The sequence below is a fragment of the Phyllobates terribilis genome, unplaced genomic scaffold (genome assembly GCF_046119375.1).
Source record: "Phyllobates terribilis strain yellow unplaced genomic scaffold, ASM4611937v1 Scaffold_4__5_contigs__length_816908805, whole genome shotgun sequence".
NCBI classification, from domain to species: Eukaryota; Metazoa; Chordata; class Amphibia; order Anura; family Dendrobatidae; genus Phyllobates; species Phyllobates terribilis.
This window is the reverse complement of record NW_027362764.1, coordinates 271,280,066-271,300,567: the sequence shown is the minus strand read 5'-3', so window position 1 is coordinate 271,300,567 and position 20,502 is coordinate 271,280,066. Positions and strand designations below refer to the sequence as shown.

Genomic DNA, 20,502 nt, shown 5'->3' with positions numbered 1-20,502 from the left:
GCAATATCCACAGTGGCTTCATCTTGTTCTGCTGCTGACATGTTATTTGATACTCTGTAAATCATATGTGCTGTGTGAACAGGGCAGAGACGTGCATTCATTTCTTCATAGCTAAAGAAAAGTCAATGCATTTTGTTACCGGTAACAAGGTCTTTTTTTCTCAGCAAAGTCAGGAGGATGAAGATATTTTAAATAAAAAAAATAGGTTTGAGTAATTTTTATTTTCTGAAGAACTGTTGTATATGCAGCAAAGTCTAATCTAATATCCCAAATGTATAAAATATATCTATCAATCATAAAAACATGAAATTATCAAACAAAACATATTTGTTTTTATCTCATATATTTTTATGTATATTGTATTTATATATCAATCTATCTGTATTTCTGTCTATCTCGTATCTATTGATCTATTTTATGTCATTCTTTTCTATTTGCCATCTATCTATTTATGTCATATCTGTCTATCTCATAGCTAACTGTTATGTACAGGTATCTCTCTCCTATCTATGTACATTTATCAATTAATCAATCCATCTATATCTATCTATTATCTATCTATTATCTACAAATCATCTATCTATCGCTCATATCTATGTATCTCTATTTAGCTATCTAATCTATGTATTATCTATCTCTCATATACAGTTATGGCAAAATAATAACAGTCTACCATCACTAATGTGTTTAATTACTGGTTTTGGCAGAAAAGATCATACAGCATGGGAAAAAAATTTATGCCTAGTCGTTGGCGAGCAATGGACTACCAACAGAATCAACAGTCGTGACATGCATGCTACTAATTGGGTGTAATTGACTCATTTAATGAAAGGGGGTGTTCTAATTAATATAAATGTAAAGTTCAATTAATGAGATCATTCATTCTGTGAAGAAACGTGTCAACAATGGCCCTTATTTAAAGGAAGGCAGCAAATGTTGTACCTGCTGGTTTTAGCCCTTGGTCGGTGAGTAAAATGGGTGGCTCCAGACATTGTACTGAAGGAGAAAGAACTTTTATCAAGAAGTTGATTGAAAAGGGGAAAACATATAAAGAAGTGCAGAAAATAATTGGCTGCTCAGCTAAAAAAAAGTTCCAATACTTTAAAATGGCAAACAAAACCCAAAACATGTGGTAGGAAAAGAAATACTGCCATCCGCATAGATCATACAATAACAAGAATGGCAAAGAAGCATCCAATGATCAGCTCCAGTGAGATCAAAGAAGATCTTCAGTTACCAGTGAGTCCTACAATCATCAAAAGACGCCTATGTGAAGCCAAACTATTTGCAAGAAAGCCTTGTAAAATACCTTTGCTGAAAAACAGACATGTGTTGAAAAGATTACAGTTTGCCAAAGAACACATGGACTGACTTAAAGAGATATAGCACAACATTCTATGGACAGTTGAGAGAAAGATTGTTCTTATTGGGTCTAAAGGTCGCAGACAGTTTGTGAGACAGCCCATAAATACTGAATTCAAGCCACAGTACTCTGTAAAACATGGAAGAAGCGTAACGGTTTGGGGATGTTTCTCATACTATGGAGTTTGGCCCATTTATCACATACCAGGCACCATGGACCAGATTGAATATATCAAAATACTGGAAGAGGCCATGTTGCCTTATACTGAAGAAGAAATGCTGTTGAAATGGGTGTTTCAGCAGGACAACGACCCCAAACACACCAGCAAGTGGGCAACATACTTGTTCGGGAACAACAAGATTGGTGTTATGAAGTGGCTAGCCCAATCCCCAGACCTCAATCCAATTGAGAATTTGTAGAGACATCAAAAATGCTGTTTTTGATACAAAACCTAAGAATGCAAACGAACTGTGAAACTGTGGAATGTAGTACAGTCAACTTGGACTGGAATACCTTTTGTAGGTGTCAGATGTTAGTTGACTCCATGCTTCACAAATGTAAAGCAGTTATCAGAAGTAAAGGTTATACAACTAAATATTAGTTCAGTGATTAACAGAAAAGCAAGCTAAGTCTGTAAACAAATTTCAGTTTATTCTGTAAATATTCAAGTTTGTAAATGAAAATGCAGACACTGTTATTTTTATGAACAGTCTATTACTCTTTTTTCTTCATTTTCATGTTAAAATTGATATTTTGTTCATGCTTTCATTTGGAATTGAATGTGCAGTGCTCACAGTGCCTTTGTGTATATGGAAATAAATGCTATTATGAGGATTGAGGTTTTTCTCAATTGTTTTAAACATACTGCTGTTATTTTGTACATAACTCGCAAGCTTACAGTCTATAAGGAGATTGAGGGGACACAAAAGGTAACATGTACATATGTTGTATAATACAGTCATAATATACTAAATCGGGTATGTACATAACACTACATGAACTGGTTACCAGCCAGTATGTGTACAGTACAGACAGAAGCTATTCAATGCATGGATGGTATGAAAATGAATTTGAAGAAAATTTTAATATGGGTCAAACTAGGACAGTTAGATAAGTATATTGAGGGGATAGGCCAGTCTAAAGAAATGGGTTTTTAGGGCCCGCTTAAAACTGTGGGTATTGGGAATTAATCAAATTGTCTTGGGTGGTGCATTCCAAAGAATTGGTGCAGCATGTGAGAAATATTGGAGACGGGAGTGGGAGGTTCAGATTATGGAGGATTTTAGTTTTAAGTCATTGGCAGAACGGTGGGCATGGGTAGAGTGGTAGACAAGGGAGGAGATGTAGGGGGGTGCTGAAGCATGGAGCGCTTTGTCGGTAAGAGTGATAAGTTTATATTGAACTCTGTATTGGATGGGCAACCGGTGCAATGACTGGCACAGGGAAAAGGCATCGGTGGAGCGGTTGGCGAGGAATATGATCCTGGCTGCTGCGTTCAGGATGGATTGAAGAGGGGAAAGTTTAGTAAGAGGGAGACAGATTAGTAAAGAGTTGCAATAGTCCAGACGAGAATGAATAGGAGCTACAGTAAGAGTTTTTGCCGAGTCAAAGGTAAGAAAAGTTCTGATTCTTGAGATATTTTTAAGGTGTAGATGACATGAACGAGCGAGTGGTTTGATGTGAGGAGTTAAGGAAAGATCTGAATCCAATATGACCCCAAAACAGCAGGCATGTTGCTTGGGAGTAATGGTAGAGCCACAAACGGAAATGGCAATATTGGGTATACGTAGGTTAGTGGAGGGGGGAAATACGAGTAGTTCAGTTTTTGACAGATTCAGTTTTAGATAGAGGGAGGACATAATGTTAGAGACAGCGGAAAGACAATCACTGGTATTTTGTAATAACGCAGGGGTGATGTCCGGAGCAGAGGTGTATAATTGGGTATCATCAGCATAGAGATGGTACTGAAAACCAAATCTGCTGATTCTTTGTCCAATAAGAGCGGTGTATAAGGAGAAAAAAAGGGGACCTAGGACTGATCCTTGAGGAACCCCGATAGTAAGGGGAAGGGGAGAGGAAGAGGAGTCATCAAAAGACACAGAGAAGGAGCAGTCAGAGAGGTAGGAGGAGAACCAGGAGAGAACAGTGTCCTTGAGGCCAAAAGAGCGGAGCATAGTTAACAGGAGCTGGTAATCCTCGTTGTCGAATGCTGCAGAGAGATCCAGAAGAATCAGCAGGGAGTAGTGACCATTAGATTTAGCTGTTAGTAGATCATTAGAGACTTTAGTGAGTGCAGATTTAGTAGAGTGTAAAGAGCAGAAACCAGATTGTAAAGGGTCAACAAGAGAGTTATCTGAGAGATAGCGGATTAGATGGGAGTGGACCATGCATTCCAGGAGTTTAGAGATAAAGGGAAGATTGGAAACAGGTCTGTAGTTAGCAGCGCAGTTCTGGTCAAGGGATGTTTTTTTAAGTAATGGATGTATGCTGGCATGTTTAAAAGAGGGAAAAATACCAGATGAGAGGAGGAGGTTGAATATTTTAGTTAAGTAAGCGGTGACAGTTGGAAAAAGGGACTGAAGAAGAAGTGAGGGAATAGGGTTACTGGTGCAGGTGGTAGGGTGAGAAGATGCAAGGAGCCTGATCACTTCTTATTCCATGACTGGTTCGAAGTCAGAAAGTGAGCAAGATACAATGTAGGAAGGAGGAGCATGCATAACATTTGGGGATTGGGAGAAAATTTCCTGTTTGCCTGGGTTGTTGCCGTCTATGCCGAGTTGTTCTATGTATAGGAGGTGCGACTTCATCCTGGGCGTATTGCAAGGTTTTGTTATAATGCTTCAGTGCTGTTTTCATAAATTTCTGGGTGTTAATGGCGCGTATATTTCTAGAAGAATGGAAAGTGGGGGTGTCTTGAGTAGGGTCACAGTTCTTGACAGAGAATGAAAGAAGGTTGTGGTCAGAGAGCGGAAGAGGAGAGTTAGTAAAGTCATGTACTGAGCAGAGCCAGGAGAAGATCAGTTCCAGTGTGTTCCCGTCTTCATGTGTAGGAGAGTTAGTAAGCTGTGAAAGGCCGAAGGAGGAGGGTAGCGATAAAAGATGAGCGGCAGATGGGGAAAGGGGATCGCCAATTGGGATGTTATCCCCCATGATGAGAGTGGGGATATCGCAGGATAGAAAATTTGGAAGCCCGGCAGCAAAGTGATACAGGAACTGATGGGGGGAGCCTGGAGGGCGATACACAACCGCCATTCACAGGGAGAAGGGACGGTAGAGTCTGACGGTGTGGGCCTCAAAAGAAGGGAGGAAAAGGGAGGGTACTGGGGGGAGTAACCTGAAAAGTACACCCCCAGAAGAAGGCATGTTGCCGAAACGTGCATAGGGGCAGTGGCACCATAGACTGACATTACACATGTGAGTACTCAGGGCATATTTTTCTTGCTTGAGTTTGGTTTTGGATGTTTATATATAATGAATTGTTATTAGCACTGTGGACTTTAGTATTTACCTGTATTAGAAGTATATGGGCTCTTGGCAGCTCTTATGAGTGATTGTAGCTTACACTCTGTTCAATTATCCAAACTTTTATATACATGCTTATTTTGATTAAGCAGATGTCTTTCTATGGTGCCTAATATGGACTTATCACCGATTTTTTTTTGTTGCCATTTGAGACTTTATGTGTGTTTTGGTTTTATATTTATTAACTTCAATAAAGTTTATATATTTTTATCTATGGCTCTATATACATTGTTTTTCCAATTCTGATTTATCCTTCGTTTGACGTTGAACAGTTTACATGGTCTTGATCCACAGACAATTATATGGGATCTCTCCCAGTGGTCAATTTTTGCTGGCTGAAAAGTACATTTTGTTGAAAGGAGCAGACCAACACCTCCACCTGATCTGTTGTTAGGTCTTGGGGTATGAGAGAAGTGTAGGCCACCATATGAGAGAGCAGCAGCCACGGTGGTGTCCGACTGCTGGATCCATGCTTCAGTGAGAGCCACAAAGTTGAGGGAATTTGAGAGGAAAAAGTCATGGATGTAGGAGAATTTATTACATGCTGACCACACGTTCCAAAGAGCACAATTGAAAGAGACAGAAGGCATGCAGGGAATATTAATGAGATTAGCAGGGTTTCTGAATATAGCAGGGAAAGGGTTAGTCTTATTATTACTAGAAGGTCCTGGATTAGGAGAAATATCACCTGCGAGTAAGAGAAGGAAGATAGAGAAAGTGAGCATATATATAGTTGAGTGATTTGTGAGAGCGTTTCTTGTGTTGTATGGTGGGAATGAATGGGTCTGTGCGGTATAACTGTGTAGAAAGAGTGACAGCTGTACATAGGAGAAGAGAGGAGAGAGGGGTTAATATGGATGAAATGTGCAGAGTTTGTGGGAGAACTGTGAAAATGGATGATTGTAGCAGCAAGAACATAAATGGCACAAATACAAATGGTGAACACTGTTTGCAAAACAGATGACCTGGAAGCAAGTTTGTTTAATTGTCTTGCATGTCTTACCTGTCTCCTGCCCTGTCGAACTGCCATATACAACTGCCGAGTCACTTTGAAAATATATGGTACTTCGATAAAATATGCATAAATGCTATATGCATAAATACACCCCGCCTAAATGCTGCCCTTTAGCTATGTCTCAATATATAGGGAAGTATCTGCTTAGATCTAACACAGAATTAACTCATTAGCAATCAATTAGCTACGTTAAGAGGACGTGAAATCACGTTGACATCTTCATGCTGTTTTTATACCAAAGCGCAGGTCGTCTGTCTGGGCCACAATAGGGAACAGTTGACTATTTTATTGGTCAGTATGCCAGTTGTAGCGCCCCGAGGGTTCGGCCGCTACAGGGGTATTGCACCTCAGCCAGAGGTGTGATATCCCACTCCCGGGCAAGGAGGGAGTGTGGACCAGGGCTCGGTAGGCTGCATGCATCACACACACCCCATTTCCGGGGGACAGCTCAACGGTGCTCCCACGAGACAGAAGTGCAGGCACGACAGCATCTGTCCCTGGCTGGAGTGGGGAGGGGGAAGCACACCCAGTGATGTAGGAGCAGGAGGGGAGGGTTTCTAGGCATAGGGAGGAGCCCATTGGTTGCAAGTCACCTGGGCTCATACACAGAGAGGGAGGTATATAAGGTGGGCACCATCTTAGAAGTTCAGACGAGACAAGACAGTCAGAGGAGGAGAAGAGGAGAGGAGCTCAGCCAGAGAGGGTTGACAGAGAGCTGTGGCTCAGCCAGGGCCCAGCTCCACGAGGCAGGCCTAGAGTGAAGGCCAGAGCCAGAGGAGAAGGACAGTAACAGCAAGGAACAGAAAGGAACAGAAAGGAAAGAAGGAAAGAAACAGAACACCAAGAGAGGCCCAGAGACACGAAGGCAGAAGGAACCCCAAAGGCCAAGGAGATTGCGGGTGACGGGTTGGCAGAACAGGGTACCGGATCCCAAGTTGGTGGAGGCGACTAATCCTCAGCCAAGGACCGGCGGTCGCCATCATATTTTGGTGCGACCCCTCACTACACCTACTAGAAAGGCATACCACATAGGCTCAGGGCAGCGAGCATGAAGCCCTCCCAGGAGAAGGCCCGAGGCAGCTGGACAAAAGTAGTGTCACTGGTGGGGCACGGCCAGAGAAAGGAATAGAAGGGAGTCCTGGGCCACACTCCGGAATTACCTGGGCGTTGACCGAGCCCCTTGTCTTGTGGACGCAGCACGGCTCGGGCGGTCCTACCTGCGCAGAAGTGACCTGGATGAGAACTGTGAGTAAAGCATTTGAACTGCAACACCTTGTCACTGTGCTTTCTCACCGCGTCGGCACTATTAGTCCTGGGACTCCCGCACCATCACTCCCATCCTCTACTACACTGCCCAGGGGCTGCACTCCACCCGTGGGGAGTCACACCACCTCAGCTGCATACCCCATCAGCCCCAGCAGTCTGCCTTGCAGCGGCGGTCCGCACTGGCCGCAATCCACGGGTGGTGTAGTCGGACAATTAACTTAAAACCTTACAAATAGACTGCCACTGAATTGACCACCCTGGGCACGGGCCGGGTCATCGCCACGGAGACTACAACCCACAGCGATCCGGCTCCGGGTATTCCCCGCACACACGTGCACGCACAACACAGGCCCAGGGGGCGAGTCACCAGTCATTTCCCTATTCCAGGACTAGTAGTCACTGCAGTCCTTTATCATATATGTAGTTACGTGGTCGGCCCGTAACAGAACCTGGCTCAATCCTTCCATAACGTCAATATTTACAACAATGAATTCTACAAACCATTTCTGCGTATTTTTAGTGTAAAATCTAGCCTGTTAATTTTCCTCTGTCAAAGCGTTCACCTCTCTAGTGCTTGAAGCAGAATATACAGAATATACAAATAGCTGGAGCGAATCTCCAAGGCACGCAATATAATCAGCCCATCTGTGTGTACTTACAGCTGCTTTGCTTGCATGAAATCACCGGGGAACAGCTACAACACATGCAAGAAATTGCAAAATGATTGTCAGTCATTTCTCTATTTGCAATTTACAGCAGTTACCTGTGACTTTGCTAGGCTTATTAAGCTTTGGTGTCACGTACTTTGCTTGTCATAGCAGAACTCATGTATATCTCATATACTACATGCCTGTGAGGTTTTAGTAAATGTGATGGATCCCCATATTCTCAGGGTTAAAAACCATCAGTGCCAAGTTGCTAAGGGCAACACATTTTACTTGGACCAATATGTCACATACGACAAACTTTTTCTTTGATTTTATTACAGGTCAAAGGAAGGACTTAAGGAGATTTTTTTTATTACATGCAAATTGGTGATAATGAGGTGATTACTGCAATAAAGCAGTTTGTAATAAGATTAATATGAGCTCCGTGCAGTAAAATATGATTTTGTAAATTTTTTAATAGCAGTATTTTCAATTTTTATGTTTTATCTTCGATCTCTGGTAACATTACAGTTTTAATGCCCGTGATACTTTGCTAAAAAAAAATAAATAAAAGGGTAAAAATGACTTATTACTTATGCCAAGGCTTCATATTTACTAGGAAGACCTAGAGGCAAGAATACCTTCCAAAGGAAAACTGAGCAGTGTATATACAGATTTACATTTTGGGTGTTTATATGATATTTAGCCTATGAAATGCTTTAGGATGAAAAGAAGGTCAGGTAAGAAGGAAAAGTAAAAGGATGTAGTGAGTGCTAGAAGCTGTAAGAAGACAAATGTCAAAATACATACATGACTTGAGCTGGTGGATACTTGATTGGTGCACCAGACAATCTGAGAGTGATTCATTCATTTCTGGCATAAAACACCTTGAAATATTGCAAAAATTTTTGTGCAACTTGAAATTGGGCAAAAAGTTTGTGACTCATACCAACAGAGTGAGTGGAGCATGGGAGGGTAGGGGAATGACAAATTGATCAACATTTAAACCAGATCCTGAGGAGACTAGCATATCTGGCATAGACATACAGTAGTTATAACATGCCCCTAATTATTAATTAATTTGGCACATCTTACTCTAGCGCTGCCTTCATTAAGATGCCAGTGTCAATGAATCACTGTATCTACATTGTCCTAAAAGAAAGTTGCAGAGTAGTGTTTCCATTCCCAGGTTCTTGTTTTCTCAGTGGAGCCCAAAAGTTAACTATAAATTGTGAAATTACTCTCTCGAACGAAGCTTCAGTATTGTTAGAAGTAGTGGTGGTTCATTACACCAGTATCACTAGGAGTATCTAGAAAGAGCTGGCAAGCCTGGGACCACTTGCAGCTGCCAAGTTTAGAGCATTTTTATGGCCATGACTATCTGAGAAACAAGGAATACCAGGAAGGTTATGCAAGTGGCAATATATGAGACTATTATGAATTAATGGAAAAACAGCAGCCTTCTTATTCTACAGATTTCAAGTTCAAAATTCCAATACAGGGTTCTAGATATTTTACACATAAAAGTAAAACATAGGCTCTGATTCATTAAGATCAGCGTTGTTCACGTTGGTCGAGATGAGGGGTCATGCTGCCTTTTAGTAAATAAGACACATCTGAAAAGTGGTGTGTGCCTTCATTTAAGGAATGCCTCAGCTCGTCATGAATTTGAAGAGCGAGTATCGCCATGCCCCGTCGCGCCCCCACATCCTGCGACCGAAAGTGGTATCAATAAAGATTTCAGCTCGCCATGCAAGAGCAAGCCATTACACAGCTCCATCAACATAAAAATTAAACGTTACTAGTCTTGGAAATAGGAAAACAAACCAAATTTTGTCAAATTTCCCAGCAATTGTTCACTACATAAATAAAAAAACTATACAAGACTGGTAATCATACTGACCTGTAAAATTATATTGCCAGGTCATTATTGCTGCACAAAGAACGCCATGAAAACAAAACCATAAAACAATTACAGAATTGTGTTGTTTTTTTTTTTATTTCACCACATTTGTAATTTTTTTCAACCATTTTCAGTACATTGTATTGTTAAATGAATGATGTCACTCAGAACTACAGCTCGTCCAGAAAAACATAAGCCCTTATGTCAAGTGAAAAATAAAAAAATTATTATTCTTTAAAGAAGAGGAGGAAAAACATGAAAGCACCAAATCGCTCAAATGAGAAGGGAGTAATTTTGCAAGGGTTTTAAAAATGGTGTATATAAGGTATTGCCCCAGTTGTAATGATAGCAGCAGGTGGAGCTCAATGTTAATTAGCCCCTTAACAACATATTACGTATAGGGGACATCATATACCGTCTCCCTGACTCTGATGCAAGCTTGCAAACCAAGCTCGCAGGTTTGCAGGCAGATGATGGCAGTTGTTAATCTGTGACAGCGGCATTGACAGTGCGCCGGCAGGGAGGCGCACTGTTATGTGATCACCAGGTGCCGATTGGTTGCCATGTTGGCCATGTTTCTGCTAAAGACCCCCAATCTCTGTCATGACTCATGATGGTACACCTGTGAAAGCAAGCATGTGGCTGACGTTCATAGGAGACCATAATTTTTGCTATATACATCAGTGCTGTGGCATTGCTGAATATAACACAAGCAATATATAAAATAGGCTTCAAAGGTAAAGCTTCACTTTATAGGCTCATTTACATGTCAGTTTTTTCACTTACGAGAAAAACAGACCGCGTTTCATATGTGATTTTCATCAAAATGTCATCAGATTTTCATCAGTATTTGGTCTGATTTTTATCAGTTTTTCTGGTATGTGGAAAAAATATCAATTTTCTTCTATCAGTCTGAAAAAAATGGTTTACACTTGAAGGGCATTCGAGTGCTGTCCAATATTTTCACAGACCCTTCGGGATTGCCGATTGTGATCCGACACTCAGATCAATATAGCACATGTCTCCATGATTTTGTGCAGACCAATTGGTCAAGAATCATGGAGATCTCAACAGCCCTATTCACTATTATAAGTATAAGTGCTATCATTAAAAAAACATGGATAACACTTGTATGCAAAAAACTGACTTGTGAATGAGCCTTAAAGGGAACCTATAACCTGTCTGATCCGAGGACAGCATGATATAGAGAATGAGAAGCTTAGAAGAAGGATATGTAGGGTTGTGGACAATATTCAGATTAAGTTATATTTTATTCAGTGAAATCCCTAGGGCTTATATATATATGTGTCCTTTTGGTGGGCCTACAAGTGATTGACAGGTATCTCTGCATGCAGTCATACAGGGAAGACTGTCAGTCCCTGAGTAGGACCACCCACTGGACTCATGCATACAATAGCAGGGATTTTCAATAAATAGAATACAAGTGATACTGAATCTTTTCTCTCAAAAATGTATATTAATCTGATCGGCTCACTCTGCTCTATACCATCCTGCCTGCAGATTAGACACCATTTTCTTCATGACAAGTTCCTTTTAAGTTTTAGCCTACAGCTGGTTTCTCAGCCAAGTTAGGAAGAACCAGTGTGGATCTATTAACCAGCTATTTAAGACCCTGGGCAGACATACGAGGCAATGCATGAATGAACCTTTTGCTCTTAGCCGGTGTATTTGGGTTATGAACATACGCTATAAGGTCTGATGATCTGATCAATACCGTCTTGTTCTACTAGTTTGCTTTCTATAAGTACAGATTCAAGAAGAACTTTTACAAACTTTTATGAGAAGCTGTAATGGAGTAATTGTAATAGATTTCCAGTATTACTATGGACTATTAGTGCTTAAAGCCTAAGAGAGGCAATTTACCTCTATAAGCTGTTACTTTTAGTTACAATTGTGGCACCTTAGAATGTTCTTTATGGCTAATCTAAACAATTGCTTGCTCATGGTAATTTGTGCTGTTTTATCGTAATGAAAATGCCTGCATAAATGGAAGTCTCTTCTTTTTGGCAGATTTGTAAACACCAAGAAATGTGTTAAGTCATTTTAAAACACACTAAAATTGGGTTCACTTTAAAAAAAAATCTACATTTTTGCACATAAAGCTTAGTTATTACACAATGAAGCATTATCTTTTGTAACTTGCGGATTGATGAGGCTCTGACTGCTGGGTCCCTCACCAGTCCACAGAACAAGGATCTGAAATGCCCCGGAGAAACTATGCACTATTCATTTCCTATGGGACTTCAAAGTATAGCTGAGTACAGAACTGGACTTTTTCCTGCAGTTTTATACACCATGAAAGGCACATGGCCAGCCACTGCCCTGATCCAATGTGGCATTTCAGAATCCCATTCTCAGAACCAGTGGGGTCCTAGTGTTTGGACCTTCACCTATTGGCAAGATACCACTTTGAATTGCAGATATTCATTTTAATGATTGGAATAACCCTTTAAGTGAAGTGAAGTAACTAATTCACGTGGCTAACTTCACTGACTGGCTCTTAGTGTGCTCAACTCCCCTCCATTACTTGTGGGCAATGGTCGGTTCAAAGTAACGCGGCCAGTTGCGAAGAGCGTGACTACTGCACACAGAAAATAGGGTGCTCGATTATTAAAAGTAACAGTAAAGTCAGTGACCCCCATGATTTGCTCTCTATTTGACTTTATGGCTGGAAATCAGAAATCAGTCGATAAAATATATGACACAGGGATACTAGAATAATTTCATCAGGTCTACTGACCGTTTTGAAGAATCGATGAAGAAGAGAAGTTTTAAACATTGTTCTCCATTTACAAATGCCTGCTTTATCCACATCTCCAGAAATGATCTAATTCTAAGAAAAGTGGAACCTACATTTTGAAGCTTTTTAAGCTAAATAATAATGTATTCATGCCATCCTGGAAATTGCAGTTTAATTCAGCCAGACAACCACATTAGAAGAAAGGGTACAGCGTTCATTATGTCTAAAATGTGTCTATGCATGGCAAATACTCCAAGCATTCTCATTTTACTATCTGTTTAAAAATTCTGATGATTACTGGATTTCTATTTTAATATTGTCATAAACAAGCAAAATCCATGAAGGGGTCAGTTCTAAAGTTACAAGCAAAAATTAGACTAATAACCTACATAAGATGAGCTATTAAAACCAGCCCTTAGTGGTTGTGTATCCTCAGCAAAGAATTCAGAGTAGGTAAGCAGAATGAATTTATGACGTATGGCATTGTGTTCCATTACTTAATGTTTATTTATAATACTACATATATAGAGACATAAGCAAAAACAAGCAGCAGCACGCAATTTATAAAGCCTGTTACTTCATTAAGATTTTATCATCCACCTCCTCTAAAAAGCCTCTTCCCTCACTTTGTTAAATCTGCTTTTACTCGGTGCTGTTTCTGCATTATTTTAATCTTTGCTTCCCTACTTTACATGCACTCTCAAATTTTAAACAAGTAAAATTTGTGCATTAGCTTGCCCTTTTTCATTTATGATTTATGACTGACAGGTTCCTTGCTGCAACTTAATGGTATGAGAGAGACATTATTTTAAACATTAAAGTGAAAACCATTTACAAGTATGATAAGAGAGGTCTGCTGACATTAATCTTTAAAATAGCCACAAGGTGCTCTCATAAGCCGGTGCTCCACCAACAGGTGAAACTAAGGGGACAGCCGAGAAAACAGAATAAACTAATAACACAACTTGCTTACAAATACTTAATATACACTGATAATATACACCATGTACACATCAGTGTATATTACCTATTTTCATATATGTATACAGAAATGGATATATATACAGTACAGACCAAAAGTTTGGACACACCTTCTCATTTAAAGATTTTTCTGTATTTTCATGACTATGAAAATTGTACATTCACACTGAAGGCATCAAAACTATGAATTAACACATGTGGAATTATATACTTAACAAAAAAGTGTGAAACAACTGAAAATATGTCTTATATTCTAGGTTCTTCAAAGTAGCCACCTTTTGCTTTGATGACTGCTTTGCACACTCTTGGCATTCTCTTGATGAGCTTCAAGAGGTAGTCACCGGAAATGGTTTTCACTTCACAGGTGTGCCCTGTCAGGTTTAATAAGTGGGATTTCTTGCCTTATAAATGGGGTTGGTACCATCAGTTGTGTTGTGCAGAAGTCTGGTGGATACACAGCTGATAGTCCTACTGAATAGACTGTTACAATTTGTATTATGGCAAGAAAAAAACAGCTAAGTAAAGAAAAATGAGCAGCCATCATTACTTTGAGAAATGAAGGTCAGTCAGTCCGAAAAATTGGGAAAACTTTGAAAGTGTCCCCAAGTTCAGTTGCAAAAACCATAAAGCACTACAAAGAAACCGGCTCACATGAGGACCGCCCCAGGAAAGGAAGACCAAGAGTCACCTCTGCTTCTGAGGATAATTTTTTCCGAGTCACCAGCCTCAGAAATCGCAGGTTAACAGCAGCTCAGATTAGAGACCAGGTCAATGCCACACAGAGTTCGAGCAGCAGACACATCTCTTCAACAACTGTTAAGAGGAGACTTTGTGCAGCAGGCCTTCATGGTAAAACAGCTGCTAGGAAACCATTGCTAAGGACAGGCAACAAGCAGAAGAGACTTGTTTGGGCTAAAGAACACAAGGAATGGACATTAGACCAGTGGAAATCTGTGCTTTGGTCTGATGAGTCCAAATTTGAGATCTTTGGTTCCAACCACTGTGTCTTTGTGCGACGCAGAAAAGGTGAACGGATGGACTTTAAATGCCTGGTTCCCACCGTGAAGCATGGAGGAGGAGGTGTGATTGTGTGGGGGTGCTTTGCTAGTGACACTGTTGGGGATTTATTCAAAATCGAAGGCATACTGAACCAGCATGGCTACCACAGCATCTTGCAGCGGCATGCTATTCCATCCGGTTTGCGTTTAGTTGGACCATCATTTATTTTTCAACAGGACAATGACCCCAAACACACCTCCAGGCTGTGTAAGGGCTATTTGACCAAGAAGGAGAGTGATGGGGTGCTACGCCAGATGACCTGGCCTCCACAGTCACCAGACCTGAACCCAATCGAGATGGTTTGGGGTGAGCTGGACCGCAGAGTGAAGGCAAAAGGGCCAACAAGTGCTAAGCATCTCTGGGAACTCCTTCAAGATTGTTGGAAGACCATTTCCGGTGACTACCTCTTGAAGCTCATCAAGAGAATGCCAAGAGTGTGCAAAGCAGTCATCAAAGCAAAAGGTGGCTACTTTGAAGAACCTAGAATATCAGACATATTTTCAGTTGTTTCACACTTTTTTGTTAAGTATATAATTCCACATGTGTTAATTCATAGTTTTAATGCCTTCAGTGTGAATGTACAATTTTCATAGTCAAGAAAATAAAGAAAAATCTTTAAATGAGAAGGTGTGTCCAAACTTTTGGTCTGTACTGTATATGTTTTTCATTGAGCATCATATTAAAGGGGTTGTCGTCTTTCAGAAAAACTCAATACACGGGCATAGTTTCTTATTAAAAACGAACTATGATTTACTCACCCTCCCTGGGTCCAGTTCGGAGTCTCCACCAATTTCTACCAGCGTCCAATATCAGCTGACATCACAGACAAAGCGGCAGCCAATCACTGAGCTCAGCAGCTCTGAGCGGGGGGTTCCATCTACAAGGGCAGAGCCGCTGAACTCAGTGATTGACTGCTGTGCTGTCAACGTGACTTCAGCGCTGCAGTGAATATCAGTCACCAGCAGGGAGACTCAGAGCTAGACCTGGGGATAGTGAATAAAGAACATTTTGTTTTTTATTTCAAACTGTGCCCAGGGGCCTGGATTTTCTGAAAGGGGATAACACCTTTCAGATCATGGGTTGAGATAGGGAATGATGTGGCTTGATTAATGCCAAGCTGTTTTCTTCTTCTTGACTGTCAGCTGTCACTTTGTCAAGAACAGACTGCCTAGCAACCATATTCTTGTCACCCTAGCATCCAAAGCGGGTTTGCCTCTGTTCTGAGTGAGAATAACAGGTAAGAAGCCTGGGCAGGACTTAAAACACACCTTTTTTACTGCTTCATCGAATTAAAGGGGTTATACAGGATGAGATAATCATGGCCTCTTGTTCCCAGAAATGGTACCATACCAGTTCACCGGTTGTCTCACATTTCAGCTAACCTCCATTAAAGTAAATATCACACATATCACCTGTGCTCAGGAGTAGCACTGTTTTTGGTATCAGTTCTTTTCTAATTGTGGACAATCTTTATAAGTTACAGAAAGTATTTAGTAAAACCAACTTGAAGGGGATTTCCATTTTTCCATGCTTTCAATAGGAGCTGATCTGCTGTACCTGGCTGTTAAAGGGGTTGTCCAGGACTATTTTTTCTTTTTTGTTTTAACTATGAATCTAAAAACTATCAGGCAGGTAGTTACTAACTTAGGCAACTACCTGCCTGTTCTACCTGGTACTGGCTCAGAGCGGTCACTGACAGCTCCTGTTGGCAATTCAGCTTCTCCACATGGACAGAGCAGCGCTTCTCTTCCATTCTGCTCTGTTGATGGGGCGTGACTGCCAACATCATGCTGATCGACAGCCAACTTCCCACAGTTAGGCAGCGGGCAGCCACCTGTCAATCAGTATGATCTCATCAGTCACACCCCATCAACAGAGCAAAGCAAAAGAGAAACCGCTGCTCTGTTGACATGACGTCAGCAGAAGTTGCTGAATTGCCGGCATAAGCGGTATGTAACTGGTGAGTGCCGACAGAAATCAGCACTGGGCACAACAGGCAGGTAGGTAGCAACTACCTGCAAATTAGTTCTTAAGCCCATAGTAAAAAAAAAAAATATTCCCCAACAACCCCTTTAAGCAGTGCATAGAGCAGTGGAGTTCTGCTTCATATACTTTCCACATCTGCCGCTGTCAGAGACTATAACAGCTGGGTAACTAGATTTATTCTTTTTACTTGAGAAAGTCACTGTTCCTGTGCCAGAATGCGTTGGTATAATAAAGAACCACTTTGGAACACAAAAAGTTTCTCATTTACCGCAGAGCAGCCTATTAAACGTAATATTGTCCTCTACTACTGTTAACAGCTGGGTGTCACCCCACACTGATCAGATATTAATGACCTTTCTTAAGGATAGGTCATTAAGATCAATGTGGTGAAAAATTCCTTTGATAGCTGATTTTGCTCCTTGAAAAGTAGATGGAAAGGAACATTACTCCTAGACCCTATGGATGGCTGATTATCCCAGTTCTGAAGACTTGTATATGTGTAGAATGAGAATAGTCCAAAATTAGGTGCCTTAAGTACTCAGCACGGTGTTGGAGAAGTCCTTAGCCAAGCTTTACGTCGGGTAAAACATGCTATATGGACTTACCTTGTAGATTTTGCAATGGCAGAGTCATTATTCCTCCTGCTGCTGCAGCTGCCACCAGTCCTTGAATGTTTGTAAGATTGGCTGTAGGCAACGTCAACACCAGTCCTTGCTGTCCGCCAAGTTGTCCGGCCATGTTGAATGGGATGAGGATTGGCTGGTTGAGGCCAGGAGCACCCCCTGGCATCACTCCAGCTACCGCTGATGCCAGTTGTTGGGCTGCTAGCAGTGGCTGGAAAATAAATATAAATTTGAGTTAAACAAGTATGGAGTTATATGGCTCAGAAAACAGAAAAATCTACAATGGTACATTGAAAAAGCATTTATAAAGCTTTCTACTTTATCAATTGGCTGAGTGTTGTTTACTGTATACTGAACTGCAAATGCAATGAATAAAGCACAAGATGTGACTAAAGTACATAAAAACCATATATTGCTAGAGCCATTGTTTAGTACGTGCATATAATGTAATAGAATTGGATACAAACAAACAAGACACATGAATTACCAATATCTACACAAATACATCATGCTTTCCCAAGAGACACATTTTACTCTATTCCACAAATAAGGCATTTCCTAGCTATTTCTGCTTAATAAAATAAGATGTGTTTTTAGAAAGCCACCTCTAACATACCCATTTCATCCCCCTGGGCAATATCTACCAACACGCAATAGGCCATCGGTGAAAACACTTGGGGAGCTTCATTTATTATTCATGTCATATACAAACAGTGCGCCAGTCTCTCCCTCAGGGCAGAGTGGCAGTTTGATCAACAGGGTGCACACTGGTATTGTTTTCCAGCAGTTTTCTAGATGCAAAGTGTTGGAAATCCTTAAATAACTGAATTATGCTCACCATGACTACGAAGTTCTACCCACTTCATATGGTCGAATGCAAAAATCGTTAATGTGTATATGTCCTTAAAACTGGCAGAAATGCAATGATACACTTTCACCAATGAGTCTGATGTTCATGTGATGAATCTATCATAGAAGTGAATGGGGATAACTCATAATATCATGGCTAGTGGACAAAAATAACAAACAATATATTTAATCCTGGACAACAGCTTTCACGTTTATTCATTCATTTATTGTAAATTACAGCAAAAGTAAAATAATTCTACTTGTTGTACCCACTTTCTAACTTCAGTGAGTTTCATTCAGGATGACAGTTCATTAAAATATCTAAGAGCCTTTTAACCCTAGAACGCATACCTGGGGCCTCGCAGGCCCGCCCTGTTAATTGTTTTCTATTTTCTGCAAGATTTCATTAGTTAGAATTTTGAAACTCTAGGTATTCCTCAGGTATATAGTTGTTTGTCATTTCCAGTTGGTCATTTATTTATTATTTGCACACAGGCCTAAAAGGCCCCAGGTATGTGAAAGTGTAGATTTTTATGGTCATGCGTTCTAGGGTTAACTGAGGTCCTGGGATGGAATGAATGATAACCTATAACATTGCATTCACACATACAAGTGTCACAGTCCGAGTTCAGACCATCTGCTGGTCTCCTGACCCAAACTTGACAGCCCCTTAGGCATAAATGCGGTTATCAAGTTTGGGTCAGGAGAACCGCAGACAGTCCGTGCATCATGCTCTGTAATCGGACAGTAACACATGGACATAAGAATGAAGCATTACTCTAGGGTAAGCGTGATTGGGTGTGTCTGACGCAGGGGAATTTGATTTTGGCCCCACTGAGGATAGAAACTGATATGAGTGATAACAATCTCCAGATCGAAAAGATGAAATATATTGATGCTACTGTATATAATATCTATATTATAATTTTGGACTATAAAATATATTGATTTTTTACACATTATACTAAATATTCATCTGCAGAATCAATCTAATTAAAGTTGAGATATAAGTTCTAAACTCTTGGAAGAAAAAGTAAATACAACCTATGCCATGTGCCAATTAAATCAGACTGAGCCACACTTTTTAGACAAAAGTTTCTGCCTTAACCATTAGAATCAAATGCTTAAAATGAAGCCTGAAATTTCTGATCTGTTAGGTGTTATCTGATCAACTCCATAGTATTCTAGAATCACCATGCACAATGGCACGTCGGGCAAATGCACAATGGTAAATGTCAGCCGAAGTTGTGAAGTTATGCAAAGCACATTGCCACTGGACTGAGCTGTCTGTGAAGCAATGGAATACGTTTTGTTGAGTAATGAATCATGTTTGACTATCTGAAAGTGTAATGGATGAATCTGGGATTAGTGATACCCAGAAAACACATACATAGGGAATACTATGAAATTTGTTTGAGACAGGATGGTGGAATTTCAATGTTTAGTCCCTGTCCAGTTCATTTCCAGTGAAGAGTGATATAAATGTTATTGTCTGCAAAGGCATTTTACACAGTTTTATTTTCCAACTTTGATTTACTCACCTATTAGGCCTCCAGTACCAACTTCTCCTTCTTTCCTCTGCCTCAGTTGGTCTTCTCTGCTCTACTGCATCTTGGGTTAACTTAACATGGTAACCCAGTGTGCACCTCCGAGGTCACGTTCTCAGGCCTTATAGGCTGGCTCAGGCAGAGGTACATCTCCTGAATATTCAGGTAGTTGCCCTCCTGGCTGCAACTGTGCACCGCTGCAAGCTTTGCATTGGACCATGACAAACTAAGCTTTGCTATCTCTGAGTCAACACTACTGTACTGCTGCCTGCTTTGCATTGGACTTAGTAATAAACTCAGCTTTGCCAGATGCTGCGAAGTCTGATCCGTACTGTCACTGACTTTTTGAGTAACTCAACTGTACGATATAACTTGTCGGTGTTGCTTTGGACTCAGTAGCAAACTCTTCTGTGAACTTTGCTATTCTACTGTTCCTGTTTTGATGCTGAATAGTAGCCATAACTTCTCTCTGTTGCACCCATTGCTGTAATCTCATTCTACCCAAGTTGTTGTGTTTACAATTGTGTTTTCTTGATTCCAGTGCCATGCCTTCTGCTTCAGTTTGCTTCTTCAGCTCCTGTAACTCCTGCTGAGCTGTTCTGCTGCACCAACACCTTCAGTCTCTGAAAATGCTGCATTCTTACTGGTCTACTAGATCAAGGTCTTTAAAGTTCCATCTCTCCAGGCAATACGTAACACTTTGTGGGAACAGTTTAGGGAAGACCCATACCTGTTCCAGAATGACTTTGCCACAACGTACAAAATGAGGTCAATAAAGAGATGGCTTGATTAGTTTGGTGTGAATTTCAGTGGACTGCAGAGCAACCTGACATCTGTTCCAATGTACACCTTTATGGGTGAATTGGAGCTCCAACTGAAGCCAAACCTAATGGAAACTAATTCCTACAGACATACTCTAAATCTTTTGTAAAGCCTACCAATTGGAAAATTCACTGCAATGGCAAAATATAGGTAAACTC

The 20,502-nt window shown here is 40.7% G+C and overlaps 1 protein-coding gene across 2 annotated transcripts in view; it reads right to left on the bottom strand.

The window, feature by feature from the left end:
* The window catches only part of POU6F2 (POU class 6 homeobox 2), a 758,703-nt gene that overhangs the window by 414,489 nt on the left and 323,712 nt on the right, over positions 1-20,502 (bottom strand). For both annotated transcript variants that reach the window (XM_073678261.1, XM_073678262.1), the window contains exon 4: positions 17,109-17,337. In XM_073678261.1, coding sequence (XP_073534362.1) covers positions 17,109-17,337 — 229 coding nt within the window. The remainder of the gene's footprint in view (positions 1-17,108; positions 17,338-20,502) is intronic.